This window comes from Musca autumnalis, unplaced genomic scaffold, assembly GCF_047663935.1.
Source record: "Musca autumnalis isolate F117 unplaced genomic scaffold, ASM4766393v1 scaffold_4, whole genome shotgun sequence".
NCBI lineage: Eukaryota > Metazoa > Arthropoda > Insecta > Diptera > Muscidae > Musca > Musca autumnalis.
Window position 1 is genome coordinate 136,774,453 of NW_027411977.1, and position 19,483 is coordinate 136,793,935.

The 19,483-nt window shown below is 34.6% G+C and overlaps 1 protein-coding gene and 1 long non-coding RNA gene across 2 annotated transcripts; one reads left to right on the forward strand and one right to left on the reverse strand.

Moving 5' to 3' along the window:
• The first annotated feature begins 487 nt into the window (after nt 1-487).
• Nucleotides 488-18,640, forward strand: Gr66a (Gustatory receptor 66a). The gene is made up of 5 exons (XM_073980909.1): nt 488-746; nt 7,946-8,832; nt 8,930-9,115; nt 9,196-9,285; nt 18,318-18,640. The coding sequence occupies exons 1-5, from the start codon at nt 509-511 to the stop codon at nt 18,528-18,530; spliced, it is 1,614 nt and encodes a 537-aa protein (XP_073837010.1). The 5' UTR covers nt 488-508; the 3' UTR covers nt 18,531-18,640.
• LOC141401905 (uncharacterized) lies at nt 16,655-17,417 on the reverse strand. Its single transcript, XR_012412472.1, has 3 exons — nt 17,360-17,417; nt 17,064-17,301; nt 16,655-16,952 (listed from the first exon to the last, which is right to left on the reverse strand). It is a non-coding gene; the product is annotated as an uncharacterized lncRNA (long non-coding RNA).
• Nucleotides 18,641-19,483: the final 843 nt, after the last annotated feature.

A 19,483-nucleotide genomic window follows, 5' to 3' on the forward strand; every position in this document is an offset into this window, starting at 1 on the left:
TCTATAGCAGAGGCATTCCAAACGAAGAAAAGAACAACAATTTGTGGTATTTTGCTTTGAAAATCCTTAAAAACTCCAAATATATAGTGCTTAGAGGTGTACGAATACGAACTTTGCCAACCACAAAGGCGCCACCTATACCTAAATGACGGAATCTATTAAAAATTTGTTTTGTTATTCTTAAATCTGTTTTCGTTATGGTAATTCCTATCAATCATTTTATATTTGCACATAAAATATGGAATTAATAACGATTTTATTCATTTTTTAGGGGTGTACGAATATGAACTTTGCATACTGTACATACATTCATTGAAGGATAGAGTACGGCAGTTACTACTTGACAATTTTTAATTAAATAAAGTGCAAGTGAAATTTGTTCATTGCATCAATTTTCATTTGAATACACTCACAACTATACAATATGTATTGTGTATATTGTTTAACCGTAAGGTCAATTATATATTGGAAACTTACAGTTAGTCCGTATATAGTTCTCGAAGAAAACATGTCCCAGCAACAAACGGTTCAAACAATTCTTTTGCATTTTTCCGAGTTATTTTTACTCTGCAAAATATTGGGAATTTATCCGCAAAATTTGAAATCATTTCAACGTTATCACGATTTGAAAAAATCCAATATTGGTGCATTGTTTGTTCTTTTCGTTATGCTCGTGATTATTGTGTTATATAACATTTTAATATTTTCCTTTTCGGAAGAGGATAGCACACTGAAGGCGTCGCAGAGTATGTATAATGAAAATATGGCATAATTAGCAAGTACAGGCAAAATTACATGTAAAGTTTGCAAAAAAGTAAAATTATTAAAAAATACTATCATTTCAATTTGACCGAAAATGGCGATAAATTACTCGTACATACAGACGTCAAAAGTGCGTACTCGTAAGGAATATCTTGTGCGAATAAACCGGACAAAATTTTACCATTTTCGAGAAAAATATGCTGCCTAAAACATTAAATAATCGTATTTAAGTGGTCATGGCCGTCCAGGTCGTGCTAAAATCATGTTCACATTAGAGCTCTTTGTGTAGTTAACCTTCTATATGAGGATTTATTTGGCGTATGTATGTATATAACAGTTCGTTTGCATTTAGCAGGATTTAATAAATTCACTGGATTTAAAATGTCAATTCCATATCGCAAACGTCAAATAAATCCTCATAAAGAAGGTTAACCCGACAATATGTCCTAATGCAAATACCGCTTTAGGGCGGCCCAAATAATGAAAAAAAAACACCTACCCCCTACATTTTTCCATTTCATTCAAAAATGTTATATATAATTTTTTATGGCGATCTGTTAACGTTTACCCGTGCCACCTGAGCGTGAATTTTCACGAAAATACTCTAAAGGTGGCATATATGCCCAGCAAAATTTGACGGAAGGAGTTCTTTGCGATGACGTGATTTCATGTCATCTTTTGCATTGGTTCAAAGGAAGTCGTGGAAGATCCGATCTTTTCATTAGGATTTGAACCAATGCAAAGGAAGTCGTGAAAGATCCGACCTTTTCATCAGCATTTGTACCCATTCCATCGATCCAATAGAGATGATGTTTGTGTTTTTATTTACACACCTGTTTATTTTCATTTTGGTATGTTCCAGTACTGCAAAAATCTACTAATTTTTACTATTTTTTCCGATAACATAAAGGAAAAATTGTTATCGTAGTAAAAATAAGTAGATTCTTGCAGTTTCTGGAAGAGACCAAAGCTGTTAGAACTGTCGTCGTGATGTTGTCTTACATTTCCTGCATATCAAACAACTAAAACTTCTAAACAATTGGTATTATATGAAGTCCCAACCATCGAGCTAAAAATAGAATCGGACTGCACACATTGCTATTTTAAAAGTTCCCTTGTCTGTTCTAAATCTGACATAGAATGAAATCAATCAAATCTCGCTTCTTGGATTTTGAAAAAAAAGTCCGAAACGAAAAGGAACAAGAATCTGAAAATAAAGAAGAAACTACTTTTGGAAAGAAACAATTAAAAATAAATTAATTAAGCATAAATGGTATTTTCCATAAAAAGTCTCTCCTCCCCGTTCGTTACATTTTGTTCTTAGAGATCCCTAAAGCAAGCCGGGTTGTAGATCCCTACATATTGCCGTCACTAAACAAAAGAGTATAAATTACCAAAATGTTGTTAAAAAATAACAAAATTATAAAATAAAAGTAATATGCTGTTTATATTAGAGCTTTTTGCAGGGTTAACCTTCTTTATAAGGATTTGTTTGAAATATAAGCAATGGAATTGACATTTAAAACCCAGTCGGTTTGTTAAATCCGTTTATATATAAACGGGGTATAATTTACGAAATAAAAATATTTAAAGGAGTGCATTTGGAGTCCATGTCGAAATCTGAACTGGTGATGGGAAGATAATTGAAAAAACCTTTTGTAAGATGAAAGAATATCAGTTGCGGAGAACGGAGGAAGTAATCTTTTGCGTTGCAGCAGTGGTGATTACATTGCAATTTTGGATGTAAACTTTTGAAAAACTAAACTGATAAATTAATTGTAGTTATTTCATGAATTCGTTTGAATTAATAAAGAGTTTTGTTTTTCATGAAAACCATATTTCAATACAGCATTTCCATTTTCCAAACAATATGAAAATTTCATGCCAAGGGGTTGGTGAAAATGACATGCCAAAGCATTGGTTAAAATGACATGCCAAAGCATGGGTGAAAATGACGTGTCAAAGCATTGGTGAAAATGACATGTCAAATCATTGGTGGAAATGACATGCCAAAGCATTGGTGGAAATGACATGTCAACGCATTGGTTAAAATGACATGCTTAGGATCCAGAAAAGAACGTCATCTTTTGGGGTCCACGCTCATATAAAATTCATCGATGAAGATGCTAAAAAGATGACATGCTAGATCACTTGCACCCATGATTGAATGTCATCTTTGGCATCGAACATTTTGCTGGGTGGTCCAGTCGATGAAATACTTTACCAGTTCATTGTTGTGGCTTAATACGATTTCTACAAAAATTTATGATGATCGATTAAGGATTACCCGTGCCCCCTGACCGATCTTTATTTCCATAGTAGTTCATATGGGGGCCAAAGGCGAAGTTTGACAAAATCGGTCTACAGGTCACATTTATTGTCCAATTGATAAAAAAGTACAAGTTCGTTGTTGTGGCTAAAAAACTAATCATACACAAATTTGTGATTGAACAGACGTCCTCGAAAACATATGAAAGTGTCATCACGACAAGTTAGCGTTCAAAGCCAAACTCATTACTTCCAAAGGCTGCGCTAACAAGCGTTTGTCATGGAAGCCATGCAGATTGACATGGAAAAAAATCTGCATGGCTGCCAAAACTCATTCCATTATTATAAGTCTTCTTTTGTTATAGTTTCGATTTACCGCACAGATTTATTGCGTTCCGGTTAACTTAATGTTAAAAGTGATGATTGAACTTCAAGGAGGAGCTTCTTGTCATTAACTTTCAATGTGAAAATGTTATTTTTAATGCTTCCATATTAGTTTATTTTGCATTTTCAAATCCATCATATAGTAAAAGAACACATGTAATAATGTCCCTTAGTCTCTTAATTACAATATTACACTAAGGCCATGGTAGAACTAATAAGGTAAAGTAAATACTACAAAAAATACAACTCAACAACAACCGCATAGAAATTTGTTTTTGTTTGTAATGTTATTGTCACCGGTACATGTAAACAAAATAAGGAAATGTCTATAAATTATTGGAATTTAAAAAAAACTAATAATTTTTCACATTTGTTTGAATATTTTGGAAAACATGAATGAAAATTCGTTACATTTTCAATTTGAATATTTCCGTATCATTCCACTAAATGGATAAGTTTTCACAGAAAGTATAAAGGCCTGCGTACATAAGCTGCCTTGCCTGCTTACCTTGCTTACTTCTGATAAATGAATAAAAAAGAAAAGGGCAACCCATTTCGAATTTTCCTCGGCCTTCTTTATTCTTTTATTTTTATTATGTCAAAAATGAAGCAGGAAAGCAAGGCAATCAGGCAGAGCAGCTTATGTACGCAGGCCTTATTTCTTGCAAAAATGTTTGGGGTCGCTAAAAATTCATTGAAAAAGATGAAGCTGTTTCATACCTTTGTTTTTGAAATCAAAGAAGCACATGTTTATTAGGGCGTTAATTTTTTCCAAATTTAACAAAATACCACACATATTAACAAATATTATACCGCTTCTAAAAGCGGTGTTACAGTGTGCTGCACGTTGTTCGGACTTGGAAGAGGTTGCATATTATTGATATGAACAAGTCTTTACGGGAAATAGTTTTTTCTGTATGATATATTTTTCCTCAAAAAATATATATCCCTAATATACATTTCTATATTTGTGTTCGTTTAGGGCGAAACCAATAGCTCTGCGTGTGCGTTCAAAAATACCATGGCAGAACTACCAGGTAGTGGTATCACACCAGCTGAACGAATATGAAAAGTCAAGTCCCTTTATAAAAAAATTATTTTTGTTGTAATTTCCCCAACAACATAAAGAAAGTTTTGACATAACATATTCAAAATTTTAAGATGCCACTACCTGGGTAATTGTGCCATGAAAAATACAAAAACAAAATACATGTATTTGTTGTTGTTTTCAATTTGAAATACATGTATTTTGTTTTTGTATTTTTGAACGCACACGCAACACGCAGAGCTATAGGTTTCGCCCTTACTCAACAATTTGTACAAGTTCAGTAACTTCTTGTAATCGGCAAATGTCTTTCGCATTGTACTGTAGAGTAAACGAACAACATCCAGTAACAATTTGTACAAATTTTGGGTAAACGAACACACATCTAGAAATGAATATATAAAATATCGTGCGAAATTTGACACTAACGTTACAGCCCAGTTCAGTCAGCTGGGTATTGCTTTTACCTTATATTTTCTACCATGACTTTTTGGGAAATTCAGTGAATCTTATAAACAAAACCTTTATTGATTAGCGTTCTTTAATACTCTGGCTGTTACCTCGAACAATTTATAATGATTGGTATCCCATAAGTTTGTGTAAATTATGCACAATTTTAATGAAATTTTTTAACATTTGGAAAATTCAATTTAAAAATAAGTGTGCCAAATTATTAGGTATTTGGTGCAACAAACGCAAATTCTGTTCATTTTTCACTTATATTTTCATATTCTAAAGAAATTTGGAAAATGTAACGCATAACAAGTAAGAAAAGCGTTAAATTCGGTCGGACCGAACTTTTTATACCCTCCACCACAAATTTCAGCCATTTCGGCGGATTAATGTGGCCACAACCTTCAAAATACCGAAATTCGGAAGGTACCGTTCTATGGGGGCTATATGATGGCGTGGACCTATACCTACAAATTTCTGGGGGAAAGTTTTATACGCCTTAAGAAGACTTAATACCAAATTTCAGACATCTCGGTGTGATAATGAGACTAAAACCTTCAAAATATCGAAAATCGGGAGATATCGTATTATGGGGGCTATATCAACACGTGGACCTATATAAACATTTTATGATAGAAATATTTCTTAGCTTCTGGAAACACAAAATATAAAGTTACAACCGATTCTTTGGTCAAATGGGTCTAATACATTCAAAATATATTAAAATGACGCGTACTTTACATGGGGCCTTATATGGGGGCTATACCAAAACGTGGACCTATATAACCCAACTTTGGTAGGAATGGAGACACAAAGTACCAAATTACAACCAATATTGAGACTAAGACTTCAAATCTATATCGACAAATTTCAGGTGGAAAGTTTTATACCCCAACGAAGACTAAATACCAAATTTTACCCATTTCGGTGGGATATTGATATTGGAAGGTATAAAAACATAAAATACTACCGCACTGTAGGTGGGCATAACGCACAAAATAATTTTGGTGTTATGTCCACTTTTTGGGCCGGCCTTATTTCCGGGGATTGGGCGGACATAATGCAAAAAAATTATTTCCTGATGTCTTTGGGCGTTAAATCAGGTCACCAATTACTTCATATCAGCCTTTAATATTTCAGTTTTTCGCCGTTAAAATCAGCTTGCTACTGTTCGGGGCTTGATATCCACATCCTGGGGGAGGTATTGCGTTGGCAAATTTTTGAAAGGACTACCCATTGTGGCTGTCCTATTAACACATTGCACATCGTCGTTCCCGAACTTCATCATAGCGTCGTTCCCGATTATTACCAGCTGGGTTCAAAATCATCATTAGCCGAGTTCCCGAACTCCATCATATCGTCGTCAACCCAATAATCATCAGTCAACACGTTTCCGATCATCGTTAAATCGTACAACCAATCAGCGTCGTCGTTCCTGGAAAGCTTAAAACCCGATCAACAACACAGCTCGTCATTAACGAACATCGTCTGTCCGTAAACATCAATCAACATCGTCATTGCCGATCATCAATCCACATCGTCTTTCCCGATAATCCATAGACCCAGAGAAGAGATATTTTAAGAGTCATCATGTTCTAAGAATTCGGCCCTATGTTCCAGTCGGTATTAAAAGGACTATATATATGTTCTAAGAATAAAATATAGTATTTTGTCCTTAGAATATGATTACTCTTACAATACCTCTTATCTGCGTGTAGCGGCCAATCATCCTTATCGTTGGCCTTGCTATATGCATCCCCAAACCTATCATCCTACTATGTCAATGCATGGAACTATAATATACATACTAGTCCTTGAATGAATAAACATCGGATTTAGCCCCTAGAAGGGAGAACCATGGGCTGAAGGTTTTGAGTCGTTGGCAAATCCGAATGGATTCTTTTTACTTGTTATACCCTCCACCTTAATACGGAGGGTATAATTAAATTTGTCATTCTGTTTGTAACACATCGAAATGTTCGTCGGAGACCCTATAAAGTACATATATATAGCATAAAATTCTTAGTCGATTTAACCGTGTCCGTCTGACTCGCAATTTTTAAGATAGAGCTTTAAAATTTGTTTTGATATTTTGAAGGTTATGGGGTGAATATTCCACCGAAATAGCTGACATTTGGTATTTAGTCCTCGTTGGGGTATAGAACCTTCCATTTTAAATTTGTATATGTCCACTTCTTAATATAGCCCCCATAGAACGGTACCTCCCGATTTTCGGTATTTTCAAGGTAGTGGCCAAATGTCCCACCGAAATGGTTGAAATTTGTTATTTAGTTTTCCATAGAGGTACACAATTTTCCAGAAGAGAACTATCAGTATAAGTCCACTTCTATATATAACCCCCATAGAAGCGTACCTCCTGATTTTCTTATTTTGGAGGTTGTGCCCTCAATATCCCACCGAAATGGCTGAAATTTGGTATTTAGAACTTTCCAGCAGAACTTTGTAGGTAAAGGCCCACGTCTTCATAAAGCCTCCATGGAGGGGTACTGTCCGATTTTCGGTATTTTACATGTTTTAGCCACATTGTTCAACCGAAGTGACTGAAATTTGGAATTACAAAACTTTCCTTCGGAAAATTCTCAGTACAGGTGAACGTTTTATTAAACCTTCTTAGAACCGTACTCCCGATTTTTGTTACTTTGAAAGTTTTAGCCATATTATTCAACCGGAATAGCTGAAAAAATCTGACGGCATAGGTCCTCGTTTTGGTATAGCGCCCCGGATAAGGGTAGAACTTTTACGTATTTCTACGGGTTCTTTAGTCAAAATTTACAAAAGTTCGGCCCAAAATTTACAAAGGCCCATATCATTCATTGTGTATGAGAGAAGTTTTCACTTGACTCTTGGGGATGAAATAATGAATAATGAAATTATTTTCACATGAACATCTAAAGTTTAGATAATCCTTTTCTATCTGTTCACGTGAAATGTTCCTTTTACTTATTTTATAGTTTAGATAATCCTTTTCTATCTGTTCACATGAAATTTTCCTTTTACCTATTTTATTCCCAGGTACTCTTACATTTGTTATTGGAATATTTTTAACCTACATTGGCCTGGTAATGATGATTACGGATCAACTAAGTGCAATACGTAATCAAAAGCATTTGGGAGAGATCTATGAACGCATTCGTAAAGTGGACGAACGACTCTTTAGAGTGGGTTGTGTGGTTAACAACTCCGTTTTGGAGATGCGAATACGTATCATGATCGCATTAACTTTTGTGTGCGAAATTGCAATTATGATTGCGGCCTATATTGTGTTGCTGGATCACACCAAAGCCAGTTCTCTGTTGTGGATATTTTCATGTCTGCCAACGTTATACAATTCGCTGGATAAAATATGGTTTGCAACGACTCTGTACGCATTGCAGCAACGTTTTGCTCTTATCAATCAAGCTCTGAATGACATTGTTCAAGATCATGAACGATATAAAGCCATGATGGCACACAGGAGCCGGAGTGGAAGTAAAAATTTGGAGCAAAACAAAAACATTATTAATGAAATATTTTCCGATATTGATCAGGAAGATGATGTGATAAAATTGAATTATTTGCACACTGAATTGGGTGGCAGTGGCGTTATTTCTAAATTTAGTAAAAATCGTGTGAAACCTGTAAATGCCATTGCCACTTCAATGAATAATTTCAATCAATATCAATCGAATAAAAAGAAATCCTCAAAATCGGCAATTAACATTCATTACGAAAGTGAATTGTGCAATGTGAGTAGGGTTGAGGAGAAACTTAACGATTTCTGTCAGCTTCATGATGAGATATGTGAAATTGGCAAAAAGTTAAATGAGTTGTGGAGTTATTCGATTCTGGTATTGATGGCCTATGGATTTTTAATATTTACTGCTCAGCTTTATTTTCTTTATTGTGCTACGCAGGAACAGGTAAGTAGTTGGGAATGAGCTACATATATTCAGACATTGCCAATAATAATACAAGTAATGTATTTAAATGTTTTTGTTTTTTCTTGTTTTTTTCCAGCCCATACCGTCCCTGTTCCTTTCAGCCAAAAACGCTCTAATCACGGCTACATTTTTACTTTACACCGCTGGAAAATGTGTCTATATAATCTATCTAAGTTGGAGAACGTCATTGGAATCGAAACATACGGGAATTTGTTTACACAAATGTGGTGTGGTTGCTGACGACAACAACCTATATGAAATTGTAGGTCATCCTTAGACAAAGATTGGCGGATACTATTTTTATATTACGATTTGAATCACCCTTTTCAATTTTGTTTTCAGATCAATCATTTGTCATTGAAGCTTCTAAATCATTCGGTAGATTTTACAGCGTGTGGATTCTTTTCATTGGATATGGAAACTTTGTATGGGGTAAGGGACAGTTTGGAAAATATTTTCACTTATAATTTAACTAGTAAAAATATACAGTGAGCGTCAAAATCTTTTTAATTTTTTAAGCATTTAGTGGTGAATTAAATTCCAGAAAATATTAGGCCCTTCTTAGGTTCCATTAGGGAATAAATGAAGATCACAATGAAGGAACCTAAGAAGGGCCTAATATTATCTGGATTTCAATTCACATTTAGTGGTGAATTAAAAGAGTTGCGTGTGAGTTGAAACGTTTTTTCCCAAAAAAACTTATGTATTTAGTGGATTTTCAAATAGATATCGCGCTTACCTGGGCACCATATAAATTAGAGTTTTTGGACCATTATATCAGGAAACATGTACTTGCCAACGAAAACCATAATATCGCTGTAAACTGGGCCGCTAGGGTTTTTTACACATTTCGGGCAATTTTCTCAGAAAGTATGGACTTGCCCTTGAAAAAACTTTGGAACAAGACGAGTTTAGGGCCCGGTCCCGGATCCTGATGATATATATACCACAGATAGCCCTTGGGTTCCTGAATCTAACGATATAAATATTGTCTTGCACAAGTCCATACTTCCAGAGTTATGGGCCTTCAAAGTTCCACAATCACCAAGGACATTTCTCATACCCATGTAAAGCCCCACGGTCCCGATTTGTTTTTTTTAATTGTATGGTTTTTTCCAATTGGCCGGCCTTCGGCCGTCGGTTTAAGACTTTCTCCTATGGACAGGAGCCAATCTAGGGCAGGGGAACAACATTTTTTTAATTTTTTAAATTTTTTTCTTACTTTAACAAGGGAATTTTCAGAATTTCAGAGGCTCATATCTCGGGAAGTATGGAATTGTGCAAGACAAAATTTATATCGTTATATTCAGGAACCCAAGGGCTATCTGTGGTATATATATCATCAAGATCCGGGACCGGGCCCTAAACTCAACTTATGCCAAAACTTTTACCGTCGTAATAGGGGCGATAACAAGACGTTACAAGAAAAATCGAAACGACTCGAGAGGATGTTTTAAACTGCACTTTTCCAAAATTTTGTGTGGGGAGTACACGAAGCAGTGAACCCATATATTCCATATTCGAACTTGATCTATGTCTGGTGCAATGTATGGACCAAATCGGTAAGTTCGTTCGAGAGTTATCGTGCGCATGAATTTTACGGAAAATTTTGAACTTTTGTGGGGGAGAGAGAGTGGTCCGATATGGACCGTCTTCGAACTTTAACTAAGTTTAAACAAAATATTGCGAAAGTAAAATTTTGAAGCAGACAGACTTTGCAGGCTTTTCGCTTTAGCGATTTAAGTTTGGGTTTGATGTCGAAGATGCGATAAGCTAATGTCATCTGCGTAATCGATGTCGCCAAGTAAGTCGTTTACATTCCAACGAATGCCGTAGGGTGCCTCGCTATTTTTTGCTTCAAAAACTGAATCTAGAATGATAAGAAACAGAGTGGGGGATAAGGGACAGCGGGTTGAGAAAGCTAAGATTTCTTTGCCGTTAAAACGGAGAAATATTTCGGCATCTCTATAAACTCCCCTGATTAAGGATGCGATTTTAAGAGGGATGCCTTTATGTATAAGGGCGTTCCACATGACACCTCTGTAAACGGTATCAAATACACGTTCGAAATCCGCGAATAAAAGGTACAAAGGTAAGTTTAATTCTGCAGACTGTTCAATAATGGCAAAAACCCTTCCTTCCGTAAAATTGATTCGAGCATAGCGTACCGTACCTGGCAGCGTCGCATTCTCTGAGGGATTTTCTGTAGTTGCAGCAGCACGGTAGTTAGCTGTGGCTAGTGTTTTGGCTTCGTTTGTTTTTGCTCTAAGGAGTATATTAGGTAGGCTCCTGCGGCGTTTAATTTTCGGTCTCATTAGTAATCCATGGATTTGGAGTTTGTTTTGCACTTCCAATGACGATGGATGCTGCTTCTTAGCAGGTTGTTGCTCATTATGCCATGTGTTTGTGTTGTTTCCTTTTAGCCTTTCTGTTAGTTCTAACGTACATCTATGCGCGACTTCTTGGGTTTGCAGTTGCAGAAGATTTCGGCCAGGTTTAAACGTAGAGTAGCAAGTAGCAGCATGTGGTCACTATCAATATCCGTAGCGCGTATTTTTTATATCCATCAGCGACGCCAGGATAAAATTGCTAATTAGAATATGGTAGATTTGATTTCGCATGTAACCATAGGGGGATTCTCATGTGTATTTATGAATAGACGGTTTCTGGCATAGAAGTAAACCAGTCCATCGTCATTATGGTTTCGTACGTCCCACTATGTCGCGAGTTCATATAAACGGTGGTCAAAAATAGAAGGAGTTGGCGAAGATGGATGGATTTTGATATAAGTACTTATTGATGGCTGACAGTGTATAAAGCAAAAAATTGGGAGGTCGGTCCACGTTTTGGAATAGCCTCCATATAACGGTACCTCCCGATTTTCGGTATTTTGAAGATTTTACATAAGTTTCTCGGCCAAACTGGTTGAATTTTTGCATTGATGGTTCTCTGTGGACAGAAAAACTTTTCTGATAAAAATGATTAGCATAGGTCTACGTTTTGATAGAGCCCCCATAGAACAATACCGCCCAATTTTCGGTATTTTGTAGTTTTAGCCAGATTATCCATCCGAAAAGACTGAAATGTTGTGTTTAGTCTTCATATATTTTTGTGGTCTTATTGAATACATAAAAATTTATTCTTTTAGAGCATTTTCCTTAAAAAAGTTTCTAGACCGACTAATGGTTCAAAAACGGTCCATTTTTTGTAAAAATCGAATTTTCGACTTTGACTGTTCACAATTTTTTAAGTTATTTTAAAATTCCATCTTTTAAAAACAAGATTTTTAATCACCTAATAAGCCCACAAAAATATATAATGATCGGTCCATTCGTTTTCGAGCTTTAGTCGACACCGCAAAACGCTTTGTTAAAAAGGGGGTAACCCCTTAATGAGGTGGTCACTGAAGAAGATAAATACCATGTTGGCCTGCATGCCTCTGCAGCTGACACCTTTATACATAAATTTGAAGTGCTCACTTTTCACAGCTCAATCTTCAAATAATATCTATATACACTTTTATACAACTTTTTCCCCACTCCACTAATTTTAAAATTTGCTTCACAAAATTGATGAACTAAGGACGGCCTGGGTAACTGTGAATACCATATGGTCACTATTTACTTTCAAACTAATGTGAAGCCAAGTTTAGTATATCCAAAGCAACTTAAAAAAATCAGTTTTATGACCGTTACTAATATTCAACTATTTGAAGATAATAAATAATGTTAATTTTGGGAAAATATGGAGAAAAATTCACATTCCAAAAAATTATCAGATTTGAACCCTCATATAGACAAAACTACTTGACGTATCAATACCAAAATTCAAAAACATTCTAATTGAAATGTTTTCTATCGACTCCCATCATATACTACAGCAGTATAAAAGCGCGGGATAACATACCCATTTATCTTAAATCTGAATTACAGCTTTCTACGTTATTTACCGTAGAAGAGGCATTCTTCCAGGCCGATTTTCGAGCATCTGTGATGCATGTGGTCAACTGTGGTGGTGTTATGAGCATGATAATACTCAAATTTATACTGCAAGGTTAATTGAATAATGAAACTTAAGCCAAAATACCAAATATGTCCAATGACCTTGTCCTTTATTGGCCCTAATATTATGGCTAACACTTGGTATTTGCTCTCAGATAATTTTAGAAGCTCAGTAGGGGTCTTACGAAATCAAAAAATCATTTAAAGCAGGGTTATAAAAACTTTTTGTTGGAATATAACTTGATTTTATATAAAATTTCTTGGTAACTTTTCCAGGTGAGATTTGAACTCACGTACATAATAAAGTGGGTCAAACTTTTTGTTGGATTTACGAAATATTCCATTTTACTAAATTAAAGCAAAAAAATTTTCAAAATTTGAATAGGTAGTACCTTTTTTCAATATTATTTGATGAGCCAAAAAAATTGAGTACCTTCATGGTACATTTTTTATTAAATCAGGGATATGTTCCGAAAATATGACAACATCGTTATGATGTTTCTTGTGAATGTTGGCATAGTATAGGACTATCAAAAACTATATAGTATGGACCCGTAAACCAAACATAGCTGAAGAGGCCTCAACATATACAAAGAAAAAATTTCAAACCTATTCAGATGCATCATGACAATGTGAGCTCTCACACATCGATTCAAACCAGCGCCTGTTTGACCGGACAAAACGTGGAATTAATGGGTCATGCGCCGTACAGCCCTGACTGGGGATCCAATGACTTCATTTGATTGAAGCACATCAAGAAAAAGGCGAGGTCAACGATTTTCGTGGGCGGAAGATGCTGTAAAAGCATCAAAAGCCATGTTTGGAGGTGTCTCAATCAAGCAACTGAAAACAACCCAACACAGGTCGCATGTCAAACTGTCCTAAGTACGCTTAGGCTAAAAACTGTCAGACTTTCCAGGAAAAATGTCAAATGATGTCTGGCGACACTGCGTGTTGCCTGGGCCAGAAGGTTTTCTATAAGCTCAGTGTTGTGTAGCTATGAATTTTGGCACAGATACACGCAGAAAAATAAATGTTAGAAATATGTTTGGATCCAAACAAATATTTGTTTGGGACTGATTGCAAACAAATATATGTTTGGATCCAAACATAATTTGTTTGTGTCCAAACAAATATAATTTGTAACATATCTCAAATTTATTTGTTTGGGTACCAACATATTTTTTATGTTAGAACATATTTTTTATGGGTGGAGAGAGGATTTTTGCCAAAGAAAGTAACAACAGGGCTCTCGCGGCTGCGGAATTCTGTTTTATAATAAAGAGCTGTGTGTATGTATGCGGTAAAACGCGCGTGTTTCGTGCTTTGTTGTTGTTAACCAACGTAGCAAGAGGAAAAGAAAAAATGGTAATAATTATGTTGTTATTTTTCTTTAGTTTTCTAAATACGATCGTTGAGTAAAGACGGTAAAGTGAGTGAATAAATCAGTGTTTTGTGCTTTCTTAAAGAAATGGTGCTTTTTAGTAAATTAAATGCCCAATACATTTTATATTTGGAAATGTTATAATTGAATCAAAAAGTGAATGGAAATATTTTATTGGACAAGGAACAAATCGCATTTAATATTGGTAATTACATCAATACATTTTTCATATACATACATATGTATGTATATTTGAAATATGGATGTACCTATTTATTACATTTTATAATCATTTGATTCCAGATGTCGATTTCCCGCTGATCATGACTCAATAATGATTGCAACTTTGAGGAAAATGTGTTTTATTTCACAACTAAGGAGAAGCGTTCAACGATGTTTCTATATAATTTTTTCTTTTTAAAAGTGCGACTTTTTCAAATTATTTCATTCAGTTTTATCTCTTACTAAAGTCTGTTGTGTATTTCTTTGGAATTTTTTATGTACCTATGTGTCTGTTGTTGCTTTTGATTTTTTTCTATGCCTTTCAATAAACCACCACCATTTATAAATGTGCGTATATATTTGAGATAGCCAGTGACTGAGTGAGAGCAAGTGAGCATACATTTCAATGTGTTTCACATTGAAATTTACGCTCCCTTGCTCTCAGAAAGCGGCCACTGGTGCATGTGTTTTTTTGTTTGGCTTTTGGGTTTGTATTTGTTTGCACCCAAACATATAATTTGTTTGCACTCAAACATACATTTGCTTGCAGGACATATGTTATGTTTGGGACTGATTGCAAACAAATATATGTTTGCTGCAAAATATGTTTGGGACATATGTTAGAGAGGCGTTTTTTTCCTCCGTGTATAAACGGATTTGGGTTCGTTATCATTGAATGCAACAGTTATACATTGAACCTCGATTATCCGGGAATCTCCATTATCCGTGATAGAAAATAAATGTTGGAATTTTTTCCATTTCTTCTATTTTTCGTTATAAACTTCATTACCAGGGAGTAAAAACTCGCTTTCCAATTAATCTGATTAAGCAAACAAACGTTAAACAAACGAAAACTGGAAATTCTCCCGTATTACACAGTTTGAGTATTTATTGTATCGCAAAAGCCATGGGACAAAGTCAATTCAGATAAATATAATGATGATGATATTTATTTATCCTTCAAAAATTTGGTGGATTGCCGTAACAAATTTAATAGAAATTGCAGATTTTCATATTATTGTACAATGTTATGTCATTTTTAATTAAAAATATGTTCAAAAACTGCATAAAAGCATTGTCTCCATTATCCGGGAAAATCGATTATCCGTAATGCCTCCGGTCCCGACCATCACGGATAATCGAGGTCTGACTGTAATTGTAAGTGCCGATCTTCTCTTTTTTGTTTGTGTCTTTGTCATGTGGAACGTGAAAAACAACTTTTCGTGTGGATATATTGCATTATATACGGGGTCATAAAATTACCGTAACATTTTATGTGTAGACACATGCCGTAAAAAGACTTCTAAGCATGCAATGTTGATAAAACTAATCGAAATCAGTATATTCCAAAAATTCATGAACTGAGTATTAAAAACTTTTAGTTATATTCCACAAGTAAGGAACACGGTGATGATAAAAGCGATTTGGGTCATCAAATGACCCCGACGTACTAGCAGGGTTATCAAAACCGGGTGGTACTGTCCTATGGTGGCTATATCAAAATCTTTAAAATTACCAAATTCGGAGGTTCCATCCTACGGGAGTTGCACCAAAAATATATATACAAAATACAAATTGACCAAATATATCAATAAATGAAGTAAACTTGTCAATCAATCTAAAGCTATTCTTATCATAATTATGGATAAACATACAATTAAATGTCGAATTTTATTTTCTGCACGCTGGATCTGCATTTTTCCCACGGTGCACCGTTGGCCATACCATTGGCTCCTCCGTTGCCAACCCTTTTGATTGATTCCATCATAAACAAGCAAGGATTCGAGAATATAATTCCCGTTTAAGGTGCTGTAGGTATTTCTTCCTCGTTTGCGTGAACAAAGGACATAAAGTCACAGGTGGACAGTGAATGAGGTTGACGTCAACAGGAAATTGACATCTGAAATCAAATGATTATATAATGTAATAAATAGGTACATCCATATTTCAAATATATGCATGTATGAATATGAAAAATATATTAATGTTATTACCATAATTAAATGCGATTTCTTCCTTGTCCAAAAAAAATATTTCCATTCACCTTTATGATTCAATTATAAAATGTATTGGGCATTTAATTTACTAAAAAGCACAATTTCTTTAAGAAAACACAAACACTAAATTATTCACTGACTTTACCGTCTTTATTCAACGACTGCCTTAAGGAAACTGAAGAGAAAATGCCTTTCTCGCAAAAATAAAAAATCATACCATCTTTTTCTTTTCATCTTCGCGTGTGGATGAATAAATTGCAACAACAACAAAGAACGGAACACATGTGTTTGGCCGCGATATGCGATATGCATACACACCACCAAAGCAAAAACAAACGTTTTCACCATCCCGTCGTCGCTTCTGCGTCTTCTATTGCACCATACACACAGCTCTTTATTTTACAGGACTCTCGCTTAACCTGTTGTTACGCTCTTTGACAAAAATCCTCTCTCCACCCATAAAAATATGTTCTAACATAAAAAATTTGCAGGTACCTAAACAAATAAAATTGAGATATGTTACAAAATGTTGCAAAGATATATTTGTTTGGAGCCAAACATAATATGTTTGGATCCAAACATATATGTGTTTGCATCGACACATACCAATGTGTTTGCGCATGCGAAATATTGCCTTTTTTAAGTTATATCTCTCCTACTTTTTTGAGCTACATCGAATAGTTTTTTTCATGACACCTTATCTTCGGTGTCATGCTTATGTGTTCCATACGCCATTTTTTACTTTTTCAGATTCAGGTGGTTTCTAGTATTCCGATTTCCGGTATGCTCTTTCTGAATTGTTGGACGGCTTTTTCTATCTGCTCTAGTTTCCGAGATATCCACGCTTCGAAGAGAAAGTTTAGCTTTTCTTCTGGTATGAAATTAATATTTTAATAACTTACAAGTTTAAAAACGAATTTAAAAATCAGAAATTTATTTTTCGATTTAGAAGGTTTGAATTTATTGTGGCAAGTAATGGGAAAATTTGTTTGTCACTTTGTTCCATGTGATATACGAAGACATATGCTCTGTTCCAGTACTGCAAGAATCTACTAATTTTTACTATTTTTTCGATAACATATAGGAAAAAATGTTATCGTAGTAACAAATAGTAGTTTCTTGCAGGTTCTGGAACAGACCAACAATTAGATGTATTCTTACTTTTTTGTAAATTTAGTTTTCAAAATGTAATAGGGTCTACTCATGAAATTTGAAACATCGAAATTTGCTGCCATAAAATACTGCTTTTCATCATAAACGTTTAATAAAAATGACCTACGACAGTTCTGAATGCTTTATATTTACCTTTTTTTTCTAATTTGTTCTATTTTAGAAGATTTTCAAAATGTATTTATGTTTTACCTAAAAAAAATTTTGGAACGACTCTATTATTCAATATTTTCTTTGACAATTAATTTTCAATAACAACAATGTTGTTTTTGTAAATTTGTTAGTTGTTGTAATTATATTTTACATTTTTGTCATAAGTGTGGATATGGAAAAAATCAATAAAAATTCTATTTTTAAAAAATTCTATATTATATTATCAATAATTCAAGTCAAGCATATAAACATTTTATTTCGTCCGCTCCACGCAGTTGTGACGCAAAATGCGATTATCTCAAAACGGGAAAATGGTGTATGGAACACTTAAGCATGACACCGACGTTATGTTAATAACTTAGAGAAATTTATAATCATTAAAAAATTTATGTGGAAAAAGTGGAATTGCTTAGTAAAATTTAATTAATATCTCACATTTATAAATTATCTCCTATTTTCATTCCATATTAATGTATAACTATTCTTGTGATACAATAAAATGATGTCATACCATTTTCTTTCTTATTCTTTATTCAGGTTGCCGGTGGTATTACCAGTTATTTGATAATATTGATACAATTCAACTTGGCTGCTCAACAGGCAAAGGATGCTGGCAACAGTCAAAATACCAATGATCCCTCTCAGATAGCAGAGAGAGCTAATAATTCATCCGAAAATGAGAACTATACTACAACAATGACAACCATGGCAGCGGCAATAATGACGACCAATAGTCCTACGCTCAACTAGATGGCTAATACGAGTAGAATGTTTGCATTAGAGCTTTTTGCCGGTTTAAACCTATATTTTGTGGATTTATTTGACATATAAGCAATGGAATTGACAATTTAATTCGAAAATTCACTTGATTAATTAAATACTATGATTATGTGTCAGTTGTCAACATTAATGTTCTGTTCTATTTTTTAATTTTCTCATAAATTTATAAAGTAAAACATTTAAAAATTTTCAAAAATAGTAGACTTTGGCAGAGCATATAACGTCTTTTAGACTATACGACGATTAAGTACATTATCTCGATTTATTTGACGTACATTGTACGAAATAAATGTATTATTCACCAACTATAAAGGATCACTCATTGTAGTTTTCGAACTTAAAATCCACTAGGTAAGTAAGTAACTTACTTAGCTGGCCTATTACATAACATTTGGCACATAAGCCATAATAAGGAAAGATCTCCAATTCTCTCTGTTTGTTGCTTCGCTTTTTGGAATACCGCGTTTTTCCATCTCTTTTTCCATTCCATCGAAACCTTGTCCTGCCAGTTCTGCGTGTACCGCTATGTGACTCGTATTTAACCCAGATAAAGTCACTGGTCGTTTAAACGCCACAAAAACGGTTGCAAAAATTTGCGTAAAACTCTGTTTATTATACCCTACACCACCCTGTGGTAAGGGTATTATGTGATTTATGCATGTCCGTCCGTCCGTCCGTTCGCAACGTACAGGTCGCATATATTGTTCGATTTGGCTGAAAATTGGGAATATTATTTTTTTAGTCTAATGAAGAACGCTATTGCTTTTGGTGAAAATCGTTTCAGATTTGGATATAGCTCCCATATATATTCTTGGCCGATTTGAGGTATTTGATGCACAAAACACGCTTTATCTGTCCAATTTTGATGAAATTTGGAATGTGTGATGGAATTAGGTCTATAGATAAATGTGCCAAATTATATC

What these genes read in the sequence shown, in the direction of transcription:
- Gr66a (XM_073980909.1), top strand. Translation starts at nt 509, where the DNA reads ATGTCCCAGCAACAAACGGTTCAAACAATTCTTTTGCATTTTTCCGAG. An exon ending in CACACTGAAGGCGTCGCAGA is followed by an intron (nt 747 to 7,945) that starts GTATGTATAATG and finishes TTTTATTCCCAG; the next exon opens with GTACTCTTACATTTGTTATT. An exon ending in ATATGGAAACTTTGTATGGG is followed by an intron (nt 9,286 to 18,317) that starts GTAAGGGACAGT and finishes TTCTTTATTCAG; the next exon opens with GTTGCCGGTGGTATTACCAG.